Source organism: Rhipicephalus sanguineus, chromosome 1, assembly GCF_013339695.2.
Source record: "Rhipicephalus sanguineus isolate Rsan-2018 chromosome 1, BIME_Rsan_1.4, whole genome shotgun sequence".
NCBI lineage: Eukaryota > Metazoa > Arthropoda > Arachnida > Ixodida > Ixodidae > Rhipicephalus > Rhipicephalus sanguineus.
In genome coordinates this window covers 120,656,250-120,675,782 of record NC_051176.1, presented here as the reverse complement: position 1 = coordinate 120,675,782, position 19,533 = coordinate 120,656,250, and the positions used below count along the sequence as shown (strand labels likewise).

The 19,533-nt window shown below is 47.2% G+C and overlaps 1 protein-coding gene across 7 annotated transcripts in view; it reads left to right on the top strand.

Annotated features, from left to right (window-relative positions):
- LOC119396975 (protein PRRC2A) overlaps nucleotides 1-19,533 on the top strand; it is a 163,188-nt gene that overhangs the window by 49,232 nt on the left and 94,423 nt on the right. For 6 of the 7 annotated variants that reach the window (XM_037664393.2, XM_037664433.2, XM_037664418.2 and 3 more), the window contains exons 10-12: nucleotides 1,889-2,332; nucleotides 16,470-17,040; nucleotides 18,307-18,481. In XM_037664393.2, coding sequence (XP_037520321.1) covers nucleotides 1,889-2,332; nucleotides 16,470-17,040; nucleotides 18,307-18,481 — 1,190 coding nt within the window. The remainder of the gene's footprint in view (nucleotides 1-1,888; nucleotides 2,333-16,469; nucleotides 17,041-18,306; nucleotides 18,482-19,533) is intronic. The other variant, XM_037664386.2, reaches the window with a different exon arrangement.

Here is a 19,533-nt window from a genome sequence, read left to right as displayed (position 1 = left end):
GTTTTTTACGCGTTCATCGCTAAAAATTTAGCTCGCTGATGTCGCATAAAATGCTGTCACGGCTAAATTACTGGTCTATGATGCATGAAAATTGGCTAAGTTATGCATCAGTAGCAGCAGAATCCAAATATAACGTTTTTAAAAACTCGATCTTTTTTGCGTTTTTCGGTCTCAGACCCGCTCCCCCCCTAAGGAATTGGTCAAACCAACCGATGTTGCAGGGGATATCTGTGTAGCCCACCGCTAAGTCCAGAGAATCGGTCTTCTCTGTCAGTGTTGTGACTGGAAGGGGTTCTTCTCGCACGTTGCAACCACACAACGCCGTTTTGACGTCCGGAAACTTCGAGCCTCGAACCCGCTTCTTTGATTAGGGCTACCTTTCTTCGCAGCATCAGTGACTTGCTTTGCTTTGGCAACGTTAACCTCACCACATTGCAAGGCCAACGAAGAAATCCGCGCGACGTGTCTTGCGTAAATAAAATGCTGAAATGGCATCTCTGACGGTAAACAAAACGACGTGTGCGACCCGTGCTATTTTGCAGGGTCTGACTCTGTGTACGTCTAAGCGTTACATGACGTGACACAGGGTTGCTTGACAAAGTAGTTACGCTGGTAGGTTTCGACTTCACTTTCGACAACAATGTCCACTTGATTGTAAGCGCGGCGAACTTTGTGAAACGCATGAAATTTTGCCGCTAGTATTTTGTGAAACGGTTTGGCGGCGAAGTGTTTGTTCCACTCTCAGTCAAGATTTTGAGATAACCGAAAGTGGGCACAGATACGTGGAGATAAAGGGCAATAAACACATTGCACCTATGGGAAATCGAGTTAACGAGGTATTAATATTACTGTAACGAGGTATTAATAATTACTGTATTAATATTAATATTCTGGCCAGGGCTCTCCTTGCATTGTTCCTCTAAATAATAGACGATTAATTTTAATGATATCTGCAGCAACTCAGCTAATTTAAAATGCAATTGCATTTTTGAAATCGGCATGAGAGACTCTGGGTTACAATTTTCATTTAATTTAATGAAAAAGAATTTCTAAACGTCACTTCTCCCTCTTTAATGGAACAACCACGTCCAAGTTGGTTGGTTTTGCATTAAAGAGGGCCGCAACACTTTTGAACATGGTCAGAAAATCCTGCCGATCGGCAGTCGAGGGTCCTGCTAACATGTCAGATCGAAGTTGCTCCCTCTTCTCTCCACAAATGATGCCATAAGCCGAAATGATCGCACCATAAGCACTAAGATAATGACATTGGCTGATTTGAGCGTTGCAAGCTGCATAGCTACTGCGGCCCCCGCGGGATGCTGCTACGTGACTTTGCTGCACTTTGTAGTGCTAGAATTACCGTATAGAATTACACCAGCACGCTTGTGATCACATAAAGTTAGCTGCACATTCAAGGAAAAGAAGTGAAGAAAGTGTCCTAGATCATGATGCACACTGACAAACGGACGTGTCATATCTGATTAGTTTCGACTCTGAGCGCTTAAATCAGACCCAACCTTATTTTTGGCAGCCAGTTTCGTAGTGACATGATGCGGTGATCTCGAGCAATTGCACGTGCGGTTACGCAGACCTCATTATAACAAAGTTGCATCTGCCACGAAAATAACTTCGCTATATCCGAAAATTCGTTATAAACGTTTATAACACTGTAGCTATGACAAGATTATTCTTAATTTACTTCGTTATATCCGTGTTCGTTATAATGAGGTTTGAGTGTATATTGAAAGCTCTGGTGTCACGTTTTGATCCATGAGGACTGTACGTTGCCCATTGCAGTGCTTTTTGTATGACAACTTCCTTGAAAGCATGGTGCTGGGTACTTGCATAAATGTTCAAACCAAAAGCAGCTCAATCCGATTTTGTGCAGCAACCGTCGCACCATTCTGGATTTGGTGTCGGCCCAGTGGCACCATCTCGAGGTGGTAGTCGCCAAGGCCTTGACCAGCTGACTGGTGATGAGGAAGAACTGTGGCGGCAGCGACGGCAGCAGCAGAATGATGAGATGGCGGTGACTGTGGAGCGCACCAGACAGCGCAGAGAAGAGGAGGAGAAGCGTTACGAGCAAATCAAGCAGTCCTCCGCTGCCACGGCTGCTGCCGCCAACGCTGCCGGCCAGCAACAGCAGCAGCCGCAGCAGCAGCAGCAGCCACCCAGTGTGCCTGATGAGTCCACATCTGTGCCTGCTGAAAAGGAAGACCTGGATCAGCGCTCGTGTCATTCAAGCGAGAGTCGGGAGGAGGTCCGAGGAGGCACACTGCTGCCTAGTCGTGATAGGCCAGATTTTAGGCAGCAGTCATCGGGTGGCTATCAGGTGTGTGTTGTGCTGAAGTTGAGGCACATTTTTTTCTTTGCGCCAGCAACGGCTCATGGTTACTAATGCACGTCTGGTTGCCCACTAATGTACAGCAGATACTGGAGTGCTTAGCTTAGTGCACTGGAACCTTACTATGACATGGTACATGGTGAAATAATGAATATAGTGAAGTTAACAGCCACCATGTGCTCGTTAGACGCAATTTTAATGCATTTCCAGTTGCGTCTCGACTTCAATTTTTATTTTTGAAACAGTGAGAGACTAATCTTAACAAAACAGGTCAAACCAAATAATCGATAACTTTTGAAAAAACTTCATCTCCTTGTAATGCTTGTAGTGATGAACATGAGAGCTGTAGCTTCAGCTGTGATTGCCGTGCATACTGTAGCATAGAACACCAACAGACCCAGTCTCAAGTATTGTAGTGTACAGTCATCTTTTTTACACACAAACACAAAATAGATCGTTTTCGCAACTGTTTTGCTCAGCAGTTACATCTGCACAAACAGTCGTAGCTGTCTGCCGCCTTTGCTCTTGCCTCCCTTCGTCTGCTACGTAGAACCTGCTGCTGCTTCAGCACCACCTGTACTGGAAGCCGAAACCTCTGCGCTGCTTTCATAGTAGGGTGGAGGCGGGTAGTTTGACAACTGAAAAATGTTCTATAAATGTTGCTAGCCACGGCACTAGCGCAGTTGTTGCGGGGTTTGGCTGTTGACCCGAAAGACAAAGGTTTGGTCCGGTCACATTTCAAGGGAGGCAGAATGCTAGAGGCTCGTTCACTGTGTGTTGTCATTGCATGTTAAAGAATCCTAAGTGGTCGAAATGATGTTGAGCCTTTCATTATGCCTCATAATTATATTGTGGTTTTGGCGCGTAAAACCCCCGAAATTATTTCATATTGTACTAAAGAGAATACCATTGATGTGATAGCTGCGCCAATTGTGCCAAACTGCGCCAAGACGTGAAAGCTGCTACATCCTGCTACATCTCCGCTGTTTTGCGCCAAAACTGCGCCAAACTATAAGCACACTAGCGGAAAAACGTGCGCAGAGCGCCGCCGGCGGCAAAACGCGACACTCCAAAGCTGCCGCACGGCAAAATTTTCGTGCCGCGAGATGAATGTGTCCGTGCATCATTTTTCTCGGCACATTGCCGGGCGCTTTTTGGGGACATAACCATAACCGACATAACCCTCTCCAGGCTGCTACAAATTGGCGTGACCCCCCAAAAATGCACCTTGGAAGGAGCGGCTCGCCGCGAGCTGGTGTGACCGGTGTGACCGCACCGCCGCAGCAACATAGAAGTAAAATTTCAGTTGTTAGTACAGCGACGTCCACGCCTGTCTTATTTTTGCACCCTTTTTTAAGTTCCGCTACTCGAACGAGTGTTATACCCCTGTCACACGGACAACCTTAAAGGGGCCCTGCAACACTTTTCGAGCATGCTCAAAAAGCGCTGCCGATCGGTAGTCGAGGCTCCCGAGAACACGCGAGCCAAATATTATAGCGATGCGCACGGCCTGGAATTTACAATAAATTCTCAGTCAGCTGAAAATCGCTCCCTCTTCTCTCGACAAGTGATGTATTAGTCCGCAAAATATGACGCGATTGTCGGCAGTTCCACCATTGGCTGATGTTATAATCACGATAACACCCTCATTATTACTTTCGTTGTTAATTTTGAGTTCAATAAGTAGATAATATGTATGTTTAAATTCTGTTATCGCGTTAAAAGCACCGAACAAACATTAATAATAGCACTTCCGGTCTCACCGACAGCTCGTCTGCTCGTAGTTGCGTGGTTCCGTTTTCTTCGCCATGCGCAGTGCCGAAAACGTGAATATTTCTGTGCTTTTGACCATCGCCGGTTGCCGTTGAGAGTGGCAGCCGTTCGAGTGTTGCCTCGTCAGCTGGGAACTGCATCGTCGGCACGTTCTCACGACCGACCGAGGCAGCCGTGCAGCATGTCTCCGATAACAGTGCTGGCATCCGGTAATGGCGGCGCTTCGGGGTCGTCTGCCAGTGCCGTCTTGCGAGGCGGTGTATCGGAGTATGGGCCGAAACCGATCTCAGCTGTCATTCGTTCCAAACGAGCGCGCAGGTTTGCTTCCATGGTTGGCAAAGCGATGAAAACACTACGGCGTTCGAGGTGCACACCCAACATTACCAAACCGACGCGCAGTTTTCAAGCACGCGCGATACACAGTGCGATCGGCTCCGCCGTTCGCTGTCTGTTCAGTATGTCATCGAGCCGTACCTCGGCGTATCCTCCCCGTAGTCTCAGGTTCCCGAGAAACTGCGACACAGCAACCAAGCAGACTCGCATTTTCACGGTAGCTGCAGACAGCCGGGGGATGGGTCCGCGCCGGCCCGATGCCCCACGATCCTTTCTTCTAGTCTTTAGTTCTTTGTTGTCAGCCCGCACTCGCTGTGCGCCCGCATTCGAAGAGCAAACAGCATCGAAGTACCACCACTGGGAGTAGGGTGCACGCAGCTTTGCCGCGTTGAATACGATTCAAGCGCGAGCAGTGCGACGAGGCGATGTATCGGAGTGTGGGTCGAAACCCATCTCAGCTGTCATTCGTTCCAAACGCGCACGCAAGTTTGCGTCCATGGTTGGCAGAGCGATGAAAACACTACGGCAGTTTGAGGTGCACACCCAACATTACCAAACCGACTCGCACTTTTCAAGAACGCGCGATACACTGTGCGATGGTCTCCGCCGCTCGACGACGACCGCGCGAGCCGACCGGAAGTGGCGCCACAGACCACGTGGTTGCGCCGAGACGCCAGAGAGAAAAGCCGCCGGCGCTGACGTCGCCTCCTCGCACCTCTGCCCTCCCTCCCTCCCTCCCTTCACGCCGCGCGCAGCTTTCCGCGAGCTCGCTACGTTGAGTTGAGGGAGAAAGCTGCGGAACGTGATCTCTATAATTTGGTAACACCACTTAGACTTGACGGATTCGAAAAATTTTTGCGGCATATGACTCGTGAAGAGTCATACGTCAATAATGAGACTATTCCAATATAACTAAGAAAGGTGTTGCAGGGCCCCTTTAAAGGGCCCCTAAACCCCCTCCGACATTTTCCCAAACATTTCAAGTAAACAAGCGCATCGCGTGCAGAATGCCGTCGCGATCAACGATGCCACACGCCGCAGCGCTACAGGTCGCGGGCGCGCCACAATTTCGAAAAAACAATAGCTTCTCCTTTCCGGACCCCGCCATTCCCGCCACGGACATGTGTGACATCACCAGTGAAACTATGACGTTATCAGTTTCGATGCTTGCGATTGACCGAACGACAACCGACGACTTCCGGTTACTCTGCAAACAGCTGTTCGTGCGCACCTTGCTGTTCTTGGTCGTGTTGCCGCTTGCGAATCGACATCTGCGGCCCGTAAGGGCCCGCTCACGCTAGCGGCAAGCCTGCCGCAACGGCGCGGTGCCGCAGAACGTCTGCCGTCGCCGCACGCGCGACAGCAGTCCAACTTGCACGGCAAGCTACGCCAGCAAGCCTCCGAAAAACATGGCCGCAGTGCCAAAAGCGGTTGTCGTCCACCTTGAGTCTATCAAGTGGCCGCCATGTGCTCTGTAGCGTGTAAGCTCCGAACTGATGCTTCCATTTGCTTTAGATTCATGTCCTTAAGGGGGGACGCGGGTCTTAGAATAGTAAAAAATGGACAGAAAATCAGTTTTGAGAAAAACGCATTTTAGGAATGTTTGCACCCCTAAGCAGCTGCCCTCAAAATATTATCGCCGATTTCGCCCGGGAAATGGGTTAAAACTTATTTTTAAGACTCCACGGGAGCCGCAAAATGCATCTCAACAGGCAAAATTTGTTCAAACGTCCCGCGCGCGCCGCGGGCGCAGCAGCTGGCTGATCGCCGCCATCTTTGGCTTGTTTTGAAGCTGTTTTCTTTGTGTACATTTTGCGGCGTTTCAAAATGGCGTCGCTGCAACAGAACGGCCGTTATCGGCGCTTTTCCGAAGGGTGGTTGTAGAACGCTCATTGGCCAGAGGGCGCGCGCGCGAGGCCAGCCCCTTCTCTCGCGCCTCCCATTGGCTGGCGCAACCCGAGGCGGCCATTTTGTTTTTGTATTTTTGTTCTGCGCCTGCCGTGTTGCCGGTGTCGTGTGCTCGTGTGTTGTTACGAGTGTCATCTTCCTCTGCTTACGCTCGCGTTCGTGCGGCCCGCCGACACAAGTTACCTTATTTTGTGCTGGCACAAAATAAGGTAACTTGTGTCGCGCCAGAAGACTCGCCAAGCGTACGAGGGCGCGATGCCGAAACTACTTGTTGCTACCGGAGCGTCGAGTCTACGAGGAGTCTACGAGAACTGCCCGGTTCCCCTTGGTCAAGCTGCAGCCATCGGATCATTAGGCAACGCTTCAGTGGCATTCGAAACCGCGTTCGTATGGCATACTATGCGGGACTGCCGAGTGCGCGGGAAATACGGCGATGGGAGGAGTGCACGCAACGAAGCAGCGGAAATTCAAGCCGTTGGATGTTGGTGAACGGCGGCAAGGAAAATGTCACAGAATTTATCCGCGTGGACTTATCCGTGATAAAAACGTTCTTTGGGCTTGTGCTTCGTTCAGAGTTCGGCTCAAGCAGTGACCTTTTTCAAGACAGAGGGTATAGGCTGCTTTCAAAGCCTGTGCTTCATTATCATAGGTGCGACTCGCGCGAGAAGCGTTTCTCGTAGAAGGTAGCTGGTGATAGTGGTGCTAAGATAATTAATGTCATTTGAAGTGAAATGCATTAAATTAGGGCCACAAATACTGTCGACAAGGGTGCAACGGTAGTCGCTTCAACCACGACCTGACAGAGCAACACCGAAATGGCAGAGACGCCGTGTTGCACTTTGGAAAATTGATTTGTGCTCCACAGCCTGGAGAAGGTTAAAAACTGACATTGGAAGTTGCAAAAGAAGCACTTATGCAGTAGTGACACCAAGCACAGACTTTCAAAATTACACAAACCAGCAGGGGACCCCGAGTACAGCCCTTGCCTGCTGTTGAGCCAAGTGGTATTGCTGGACAATAATAACTGATTTTTGGTTTAATAAATAACCCACGTGCCTTTTAGACTTAATCTCTCTGGTTATTTTATTTGCCTGTTGCAAAGCCACATTCATAGACAAATTTTGTATTTCTTTAGCTAGCAAGGAATTGGTACAGGCCTATGAGTTGCTAAAGGTGGAGGTTATCACTCTGGTACTTGCTGCACTATGTGGCTTTATAAGAAGATTTTGCCAGTACATCGGCAGGTCATGGTCACATATTTGGTATGGCTGTTCTCGTGAAGAAGAAACCTATGAAATGATATAACCACTAGTGCTGTGGCTGCACTTCCACAAAAGTCACAGTTGTCTGAAACTTCAAATGCGTTTTTCTCAGTTTGATATTTTTGCTCAACGCACTCAGCCTTACGGGTTTTTTTTCCATGTTGTTGCTGAGTAAAAATCACAAATTTGGTATCATTTTACTCGTATTGAAACGATCTGGGGGGTGATGCTATTTGCATTACTCTAGCACCATTTCACAAATTTTAATTAAAGATACTAATGAGAGTGAATCAGAAAAAATAACCACCAGTGAGTGTTCATCTGTTTTCTGACCTTCACAGTGCTCTCAAGGGAATAAAAATAGCATCACCCCCTACAGCATGATCTGGGCATTGGGCCCATGCACTTACATATTGGTTTTAGTAGGTCGAAATTGCCTAAAAGCCCCGTAAGAAGCAGGCACTGATTATTTTTTCGAACCTCGAGATCTTTTGAACTAGTGCAGCTATTAAAAAAACTAATTACAGATTTGAAATCAGCATAAAAAACTGGTCAAGACAGTGAAGTTTAGTTCATATTGACTCAAAAATAAAGAAAAAATTTTAGGACCCACGTCCCCCCTTAAGCTTCGACAGCAAAGTATTCGTACCGATTCAGCCCCGTTTTGGAGAGCCATACTCAAACAATCGATGCTGTAGGCTTAGAGAGTCGAGAAGGGCGCTTCCGAATGCTCGGAGGACATAGATTACGCGTTTGTTAGTTGTTTCTAATCCTCCATAGCTGGCGCCACTTGACCTGGCGCCAGCTTGGGGACATTTTATTTGGTTTTACGCGACGCTTTCTTTAATGCCGGACAGACTAAAACGCAACCGCCAAGTCGCTAGCATAATTACACATCCACGCCTTGCGGTTTGATGAGCTCCGTGAACTCATCTCGAGCCGAGGTAGTCTGGCACGGCGTGTCCCCGTACGGGTCCCATCACGTTGGCGATCCTTTGAAGGCGTGCGCGCAACACAGGGTCCATACCGGCACGATTCGTAGGGGCACGGGCCGGCACGGCAGCAACAGCGGTTAGTCAACGAACAGTGCACCCAGATACCACACAGAGTTGACGGCGAGCTGGAGCGTCGGAGTCGCCGGAGTGGCGGCAACCGGAAGTAGACGCTGTCTCGAACAGCGCGTCAGCGGTGACGTATGCCACGTGAGATGAGGAGGGGCATTCAGCGAGGAGGGCAAAGCGGTTTTGGAAGAGCGTAACGTAGGAAAGAGGGAAAGAAGCGATCGTCGCGTTTCAATCATCAAACGCGTGTAACTCCGCTATTACGGCACCGTTTCGAAAAATTCTCACGGCTACGTGTTCGTTGTAAACTCGAGCACAACTTCCTCACCTCAACTAAATTTCGACCGCTGGGTGGTTTAGGGGCCCTTTAAGGGGGGACGTGGGTCCTAAAATTTTTTCTTTATTTTGAGTCAATATGAACTAAACTTCACTGTCTTGACCAGTTTTTTATGCTGATTTCAAATATGTAATTAGTTTTTTAATAGCTGCACTAGTTCAAAAGATCTCGAGGTTCGAAAAAATAATTAGTGCCTGCTTCTTACGGGGCTTTTAGGCAATTTCGACCTACTAAAACCAATATGTAAGTGCATGGGCCCAATGCCCAGATCATGCTGTAGGGGGTGATGCTATTTTTATTCCCTTGAGAGCACTGTGAAGGTCAGAAAACAGATGAACACTCACTGGTGGTTATTTTTTCTGATTCACTCTCATTAGTATCCTTAATTAAAATTTGTAAAATGGTGCTAGAGTAATGCAAATAGCATCACCCCCCAGATCGTTTCAATACGAGTAAAATGATACCAAATTTGTGATTTTTACTCAGCAACAACATGGAAAAAAACCCCGTAAGGCTGAGTGCGTTGAGCAAAAATATCAAACTGAGAAAAACGCATTTGAAGTTTCAGACAACCGTAACTTTTGTGGAAGTGCAGCCACAGCACTAGTGGTTATATCATTTGATAGGCTTCTTCTTCACGAGAACAGCCATACCAAATATGTGACCATGACCTGCCAATGTACTGGCAAAATCTTCTTATAAAGCCACATAGTGCACCCAGTACCAGAGTGATAAACTCCACCTTTAGCAATTCATAGGCCTGTACCAATTCCTTGCAAGCTAAAGAAATACAAAATTTGTCTATGAATGTGGCTTTGCAACAGGCAAATAAAATAGACAGAGAAATTAAGTCTAAAAAGCACGTGGGTTATTTATTAAACCAAAAATCAGTTATTATTGTCCAGCAATAGCACTTGGCTCAACAGCAGGCAAGGGCTGTACTCGGGGTCCCCTGCTGGTTTGTGTAATTTTGAAAGTCTGTGCTTGGTGTCACTACTGTATAAGTGCTCCTTTTGCAACTTCCAATGTCAGTTTTTAACCTTCTCAAGGCTGTGGAGCACAAATCAATTTCCCAAAGTGTAACACGGCGTCTCTGCAATTTCAGTGTTGCTCTGTCAGGTCGTGGTTGAAGCGACTACCGTTGCACCCTTGTCGACAGTATTTGTGGCCCTAATTTAATGCATTTCACTTCAGATGACATTAATTATCTTAGCACCACTACCACCAGCTACGTCCTACGAGAAACTCTTCTCGCGCGAGTCGCACCTATGATAATGAAGCACAGGCTTTGAATGCAGCCTATACCCTCTGCCTTGAAAAAGGTCACTGCTTGAGCCGAACTCGGAACGAAGCACAAGCCCAAAGAACATTTTTCTCACGGATAAGTCCACGCGGATAAATTCTGTGCCATTTTCCTTGCAGTCGTTCACCAACATCCAACGGCTTGAACTTCCGCTGCTTCGTTGCGCGCTGCGATGCCAAGCACTCCTCCCGTCGCCGTATTTCCCGCGCACTCCGCAGTCCCGCATAGTACCGTATTTACTCGAATCTAACGCGCACCTTTTTTCCGGTAAAACGAGCCCAAAAATCGCATGCGCGTTAGAATCGAGTACCGAAAAAAAAAAAAAAGAAACTCGGTTATCGTATTGCCATCGACATTTCAAAATGGCCGCCTCCTACGCGCCTTGGCCAGTTCGTACGTGTGCTGAGGAGATTGCCATCCCGTCCTGCGTTCGCATCGACGGCATGGAAGTGCCGACTCCAAATACTCGACGAGTGCACCACGTTGCAGCATTTAAAAGAATAGTTATTACATGTGCTGAGACGGGCGGAAATCGGGCCGCATCGCGGTCGTTCGGAGTTCCCGCAACGTGCGTGCGAGACTGGCGCAAATAGAAGCAGAAGATTTTTTACAGCAAAGCTTCACGAAAAGGTTTCAGTGGACCAAGGCAGGGCCGGTTTCCCGAAATCGAAGAGCGATGACAGCGACGAGGAGTTGTCCGACAGCGACGAGGACTGATCCATTACGCGACTCGTATCGCCGCCGTAGTGGTGACAGTTTTAGCGGCAAGGCCCGCTTTTTGACTTTGTGTTTTACTTTTTTGAAACTTTAGTTCTTTAAAACCCAAATACTTGTTCCTTTGAATGTGCGAAGTTTGACTCCTACGGACTTTTTTGTTCTTTTCTCTCACGAAAAAATGGGTGCGCGTTACAATCGATGTATTAGCTTTTTTTTTTTTTTTGGTCGCGGAAAACGGGTGCGCGTTACAATCGAGGGCGCGGTAGAATCGAGTAAATACGGTATGCCATACGAACGCGGTTTCGAATGCCACTGAAGCGTTGCCTAATGATCCGATGGCTGCAGCTTGACCAAGGGGAACCGGGCAGTTCTCGTAGACTCGACGCTCCGGTAGCGACAAGTAGTTTCGGCATCGCGCCCTCGTACGCTTCGCGCGTCTTCTTTACACGAGAATCTCCGGATGTGCCAGCACAAAATAAGGTAACTGTGTGTCGGCGGGCCGCACGAACGCGAGCGTAAGCAGAGGAAGATGACACTTGTAACAACACACGAGCACACGACACCGGCAACACGGCAGCCATGAGCGCAAAAACAAAAATACAAAAACAAAATGGCCGCCTCGGGTTGCGCCAGCCAATGGGAGGCGCGAGAGAAGGGGCTCGCCTCGCGCGCGCGCGCGCTCTGGCCAATGAGCGTTCTACAACCACCCTTCGGAAAAGCGCGGATAGCGGCCGTTCTGTTGCAGCGACGCCGTTTTGAAACGCCGCAAAATGTACACAAAGAAAACAGCTTCAAAACAAGCCAAAGATTGCGGCGATCAGCCAGCTGCTGCGCGCGCGGGAAGTTTGAACAAATTTTGCCTGTTGAGATGCATTTTGCGGCTCCCGTGGTGTCTTAAAAATAAGTTTTAACCCATTTCCCGGGCGAAATCGGCGATAATATTTTGAGGGCAGCTGCTTAGGGGTGCAAACATGCCTAAAATGCGTTTTTCTCAAAACTGATTTTCTGTCCATTTTTTACTATTCTAAGACCCGCGTCCCCCCTTAACCGTCGTTAAGCTGACTACGGTTACGACTGACCACGGTTAGGGGTAGCTACACAGCAGGAATAACAGCATGGTTTTGCGGCGATAAAGCGACATGCTACACGAGAGGCACATTGAGGCCACGAAGACGCATCGGAATTCAGCAGGTGTACTGAAAACTCCAAAGACCTGCTTATCAGACGTATTTGGACACGACAAAAATTGCAACCCAATCCGATCCAGGCTCTTTGAGAACCCAAGTAAACCAATTTAGGAGGTGTTGATGTAAACGTAACCGGCTGATACGAATTCGTGAAATTTCCCAGCCGAATTCCACTGTGTCGAATGGGCCGAAATTTGGATGTTCCGAACTCTTTTCCACGTCGCGGCGGGTGATACGAACTTTGGTACCGAATCCGTCGAGCGACGGCCAAGAGCAGAATGCTGTTAGCTTCGGAAGTACGCGCGCGGCCAGTGCGCACACTCTCAGAACTGTGGTTATCGTTTGCCATAACCGCTGTGGGCGAAACCGCAGTCGCTCTTGACACTATCACGTATGGCGACGACGAAACTGACGGGACTCCGAAAGTGCACGTGCGTCCAACGCCCACCCAGTCCAAATGGCGCTGCTTCCCGCAAACGCCGCGGAACAAACGGCGGCAGATGCGATTATAGATAGCAATACAGGCGACGCATAACGTAGTTTTGAACGCACGTGCGCAGCCAGCGCAGGCGGATTGAAAACGGAACTACCGTTTGCCGCAACCGCCGCGCACGAAACCACGGTCGCTATCAACGCGATCATGGATAGCGACTACGAGCTCCGAAGGTACGCGGCTAACGCAGCGGTAGATTAAAGGCTAAATAGTCGTAGAAAAAGGCACGAAGCAGTGGTGTAGCCAGGAGGGGCGCAACCTCCTCCTCCTCCCCCCCCCCCCCCCCCCCCCCGCCGAATTTTTAATGACACTTGACCACATCTGCCTGCCTGGCTCCCACTTCAAATCGAGGAGGTGCCGACCCCCCCCCCCCTTCCTCCTCCCAGACAAAAATTCTTGCCTACGCTCTTGGCACGAAGCCTTTCGGCTTTCGTGTCGATCTTCGCTTGTCACTATGGTTGAGCGGACTTCACTTAGTTTTTCAGTTGGCCTCATGCGAAGCTTTTGCGGCAGCCAGCTGCACCGTCCCTTATTTGTCCGTTCACGTGGGTCCCAGAAAGTCATACGCGAGTTCTTTTGACAGAAGTTAATGTTTTGTGCGTATATCATGGTTTGAAAACAGGTCTTGCGAGTCTTTTGATGATACCAAATTTTAGGCGATATGAATATTGTCGTTCCTCCTTCAGATTCGTATCACCGAGATTCTGCTGTAGTTGGGAAACCCTACCTGCATTGTTAGTTTGGCCACTCTAAGCCATTATAAGACCTCAACGCCAATGGCAGCCTGCATTGACACCCTTGTCCAATGTTTACGCTTACGGGGCTGTTAGGTGAACCATGGTGTTATGCAAACAGCCATTATTGGACAGAACTTTTTATTTCAAAACAGTTCCTCCTTCTTTGACTGTTTTGCTTGACACGGTTCATTTTTCCCCTTGGCAGTGAGCTTTTTAGCTGATCCAAAAGCTGTTTTCCCTGCTCCCAAACGCGTTTTTGGCTGCTCCAAAAGCCCTTTTACCTGCTCCAAAACGCACTTTTTGCTGCTCCAAAAACCTGCTCCAAAACAGCTTCAGTCAATCACATCACTGGAATACCGTATTTACTCGCATAATGAACCCACTCGCATAATGAACCCACCCCCCACTTTGGTCCTCGGAAAAAAATTTTTTTTTTTTATTGTGTGTATATGCTGATTTGATTTTGGTTTGATTAATACAGTATAACCTCGTTACAACGGTTCTGTTTACAACAGACATTCGGATACCGTATTTACTCGAATCTAACGCGCACCTTTTTTCCGGGAAAACGAGTCCAAAAATCGCATGCGCGTTAGAATAGAGTACCGAAAAAAAAAAAAGAAGAAACTCGGTTATCATATTGCCATCGACATTTCAAAATGGCCGCCTCCTACGCGCTTTGGCCATTTCTGCCATTTTTTCAGTTCGTACGTATGCTGAGGAGATTGTCATCTCGTTCTACGTTCACATCGACGGCATGGAAGTGCCGACTCTAAATACTCGAGTGCACCACGATGCCGCATTTAAAAGAATAGTTATTACATGTGCAGAGAGGACGGAAATCGGGCCGCATCGCGGTCGTTCGAAGTTCCCGAAACGTGCGTGCGAGACTGGCGCAAACAGAAGCAGAAGATTTTTTACAGCAAAGCTTCACGTAAAGGTTTCGGTGGACCAAAGCAGGGCCGGTTTCTCGAAATCGAAGAGTGTTGAAAGCGACAAGGAGAGGTGAAATAAAGCACTGGTGATGCAATTTAAGCGCGCTTGGGGCCGTGCTTGGTATCGCCGTAAGCGCTCAGGAATCATCTGAAAAAAAAAAAAAGCCTAGCAGAAAACCGTGTCCGCGACCGGGTGAATGATGAAGCGCATCGTAGGCGAGGTTTACAAATTAGCTTGACGAGTGAAACAGGGAGATGAATTCATATCTGCCCAGTTTGCGTCTTGAATAAACTGCTAAGGAATTCCTATTCCACCAATGCCTTGGTCATAAGTGCCTATTATTTAGGAGGAAGGGATAGGTTGTCATGATGAGAGCCGCTCTTAGTATCCTATAAAAATGATTCAATGATCAATTGCAATGAAGACTGTTAATTATGTTAATGAAAGCATGAATAAAAGAAAGCTGGCAAATCATCATAGTACATGACCTACTTGCATTACAATGTCTTGTTTTTTGTCATGTCTATTACACCACTTCATAACTTCGTTTAAGGGGGGAAGAGGGTTTTTAAAAATCATCAAGATTCCCTTTACCAAATTTAATGAAGCTGCACAGTTTTGTTTAGTTTTCCTTGCTGATTCCAAATATGCAATTATTCTTCAAATATGTCCATTAGTTCCAAAGTTAATTAAAATTAATTAGCATTGTTTCCAGGAACAATGGAGCAAGAACTACTCATCGAAATTTTGCTTTAGGCACATAGCCAGATACTAGGAAACACAAGCTTCAAAAAGGTAGGAATACTTTTTTGATGTGCAAACTATTAAAAATTATACAGCATATCAAAGCTTTCTGTTCAACTAGGGTGGCGATGCGGGCTTGTTGGTTCATCATACTTGAGAAAGAGGTAGCGCCCTTAATTCTTAATAGTTTGCACATCAAAAAAGTATTCCTACCCTTTTGAAGCTTATGTTTCCTAGTATCCGGCTATGTGCCTAAAGCAAGATTTCGATGAGTAGTTCTTGCTCCATTGTTCCTGCAAACAATGCTAATTAATTTTAATTAACTTTGGAACTAATGGATATATTTGAAGAATAATTGCATATTTGGAATCAGCAAAGAAAACTAAACAAGACTGTGCAGTTTCATTAAATTTGGTAAAGGGAATCTTGATGATTTTTAAAAACCCTCTTCCCCCTTAAAATTCATGCTACAAGTTCTTTGTATATCAGAAAAGGATTTTAAGAAAAAAAGAAAGAAAACAAAGGCACAACAGATGAAAGGCCACATGTGCAGGTGGTCCAACCTTATAAAACACATTAAAGATCACAATCTTCTTGTGTTTTAGAGAAGCAAGGCACCTCAAACTATAGATGGGGCACTCAAGAAACTGCACATTACGAAGGACTTAAAAGGTTACGCCCCCAGTGCCTTTTGATGAAGTAATATCGTTGGTACAACTTTAAGAGCCGTTTTCTCAAAACGACTTTTCTTGCTTCCTGCTTCGCTTGTTCCGCTGATTTCTCACTGACCGCTATGTCTATTTCAGTTCTGTTTTTTGTTCTATATTCCTTGAAGCACAGTTCAGGGCGTGACATTCATTCTTTTTCAGTATGGCCTTTTGATAATTAGCTGTTTGACGAGTTGCACAAAGCCTCGATGCCAGTTGCACAGTCACCTCATGAAAAATGAAAACTAAAAAAAATTTTGTTGCAAATAAAAAAATCTAAGAATGTCATGCCCGCAATCAGACATCTTAGAATGCATAGCACTTTGAACGAGTTTCCTATCGCATTTTTTAAGCGAGTCAGACTCGGAACAAGAGCAGAAGGTGAAATATATTGTACATCAAAAAGTTGTAAAGATATATTCACGAAATTTCTACAGTAGCATTAAAAAAACATTTCAAATAAGTGTGCCAATTTTCATCAAAATCCATGAAGAAATAAGAAAGTTGGTACCGAAAGCCACGTCCCAACTTAAACACATGAAAATATTTAGCATTTCTCTCTCAAGTACAGTGTCCCCCCTTAAACGTGTTGGAGCTGTCTGAATAAATTGACGTTTTTTTTTTCAGCAGAATTATCAGCGGCCATTCAAGAATATGCCTCCACGATTTCTCAAGAAGGCTGAGATGCAACGTCAGCAACAGTTACGTCAGCAGCAACAGCAGCAGCCGTCTCAGCAGCAGCAGCAGCAACAGCAGCAGCAGCAGCAGCAGCAGCAACAACAGCAGCAGCAGCAGCAGCAGCAGCAGCAGCAGCAGCAGCAGCAACAGCAGCAGCAGCAGCAGCAACAGCAGCCACAGCCACAGCAAACTGGTGGTGGCCTGGCTCCACCGCAGACCCCATCAAGCCTGGGAGGCATGGGTGGGGTGAGCTATGACCCTCGCTGGGTGGCCATGGGCGCAGGGGCACCCTACCTGGGTCAGCTGGGTATGGGCCCTTTGAAAGCTCTCGGTGGCCAGCGTCCTCCTGAGCCAGAGGGAGGCACTTCATATCCCAGTGCTGAGGATCGTTCCTATGAGTCTCGGGAAGCTCGGCCACTGGAGTGTTGGCCTCCTGGAGCTGGACGTCCTGCTCCGCCACAGGCAGACCGACCAGCACAGGCACTGGCTCCACCCATGGCACCGCCACATGTGTCGCCAGGTGAGGGAGCCACAGCATTGTTTGCAACAGTCACTTAAGCATTTTAGAGCATTACATTCTTACCATTGTGCTCCAGACGTGGTATTCCGATAGGTCTGTCTTTTTGAATAAAATTCTTTGCTTTACGAGACTCATTGAGAATTCTTTGCGTAGTTCTTAGTGAGCGTTTGTGAATGGATAAATATTATAGGTGGTCATCATTAGTCACTATATCAAAGCTACATCCTCAGTTCTACATCCTACATTCTTGTCATTGGGAAGTTTTACTAGTTGTCAGTCCCCCAATTTTGTGGCCTCCAGAGTTTTATGACTGGAGTAGTTGCGCAAGTAGAGTCCTGGTCAACTTTACATAAAGTGCTGTAAAAAGCTCACAATGCACGACGAGTTGCTTTGCATGTCCCATTTTATAGGAATATGTGCATCAAGCTGCGAATGCAAGTATTGGCTTAGGAGAAGTGCCATTTCTTCCATCTAGAGGGAAGTTTTTTTTCTCCCTATCCTCATTGCTTAACTGCCGCTCACTTGGCTTACCGTTGTCCCTTAATTGCATGTTTTCTCTCTGTTGGCATTTTTTCTGTTGTTTGCCTCCCATGCTCCTCGTTTTCTCACAGCAATGCCTTCCTCTGGTATTTCGGACTTTAGATCATGCTTTTGACATTTTCCTTTGTACAGTAAAAGTACAGTTAATTTGACCACTGTCTATTTGGAAAATTTGATAATTAGGACGTGTTCTCTGGTCCCGGCAAGCATACGAATTTTGTAATGGCATCAAACTCTAGGTAATTCGATCATATTTGGCCGCAACCTGGTTAATTTGGACGATCCTCGGAGCACGCCAAGCACAATGCACCGCAAATGTGCGACCCAAAGGTGTGAAAACTGAGTTTGCGAACAACCAAAACACCTGTGAATTCAACATTGCTGCTCCTCATCACCACTCGTGCCAGCTTGGAGTGCCAGTTCACAATTTATGCGAGAACGCTCCTGAAGTTTCGATGTAGCAGCGGGTTTCCCAATGCATTGGTTCCTGGGAGCTATGCTGGAACAGGCTGAAAATGAGTTGGCAGCCGAGAAAACGTAGGACCTGGAAACACAAAGGGTGCTTTGTTTTGAGGTTTCACTGTATTCCACCCCAGCTAGTTCTAACTCCGGTTAATTCGTACAGATCTTCTATCCTCTAGGTGTTTCAATTAACTATGTTCAACTGTAGATTTTTCACCCTGTGACTGCGATTTTACTTTAACGTTAATTAATTTTATGTCTTAGGTGGACCATATGACAACTGGCGACCATCTGTGGCACCTGTGTACTATGGTAGCCAGGTTCCTGACTTCGGTAGGGCTGCGGCCAGCTACGATCAGCGGTTGGATTTCCCTCCGAAAAGGCCTGACAAAGAGGAAACTACTTTTGACAGCCGCTCACGTGGGGATTCATTTAGAAAGTGAGCTTAGTTTGTCTTTGATTTGTTGCTTCAACTTAAAAAATTTTTCTGACTTGTCATGTGTCAGCATGATACTTATTTAGAAGAGAATAATAATCCTGCTTTCATACTTTTCGGGGCCTGTATGATGTCTGTTTTTCTCAGTTGTCATCCTTTATCATGCTGTGGTCAGTCTCTGAACCTGTTGATATATCGTATTTTCTCGCATATAACCCGTCCCTGCATATAACTCGTACCCCTAACTTTAACTCTACAAAAAGGAAAAAAAAGGCACATATAATCTCTGTATACAGTCGAACACGGATATGTCGAGCTCACATATATCGAATTTTCGGCTATACCGAACTCGTAAATTATCCCCTTGAAAATCCTTTGTAAAAGTATAGAAATTTGCACGTTTATATCGAACGGTATTTTTACCCGCCATCTGATATATCAAACGACGCGTGAGCTGAAAGGTGCGTTTCGGCACTCGCTGCATCCCGCAACCTTCGTGGCACCGTGCCTGCGCCGACACCCGAAACACTCGCAAAACGTGAGGGCGAGAGGGCTCGGACTGTACTCCTGTTGGGCGCGTTCTCCAACTTGCGGAACGGCTTTTTTTTTTGTTCTTTTTTTTCTCTCTCTCTTTCTTAAGCTGTCTCTGCGTAATCGTTGGCTCGGAGAGCAGGAACGAAGGAGCCGGCAGCCTCCTCCTTTCGCTTTTTTTTTTCTTTCTTTTTTGTTGCTGTTTTGAGCTTTGATCAGCCAACCGCAGCCCCCGCGCCTTTCATAATTGCTCAGCCAACCACAGCTCGTGCCTTTCGTACATCGCTGCTGCCCTTGCAGGTAGCCGGGTAGCCCAGATAGCCATCGCCGCCATCGCGACTGATTGCGAGCGCTTTGTTGGCGGAGTCCACTTCCGTGAGTTCGCATACCACCGCATTCCTCTTTTGCGTGCGTGCTGTGCAGAGACGCTGTGGACTGCTTGAATTTTTGACTTCTCGTGTAGCAATGGCCAGCGTGAAGAAGCGCAAGAACCTTGACTTTGCGACGAAGTTGAAAGCCATACA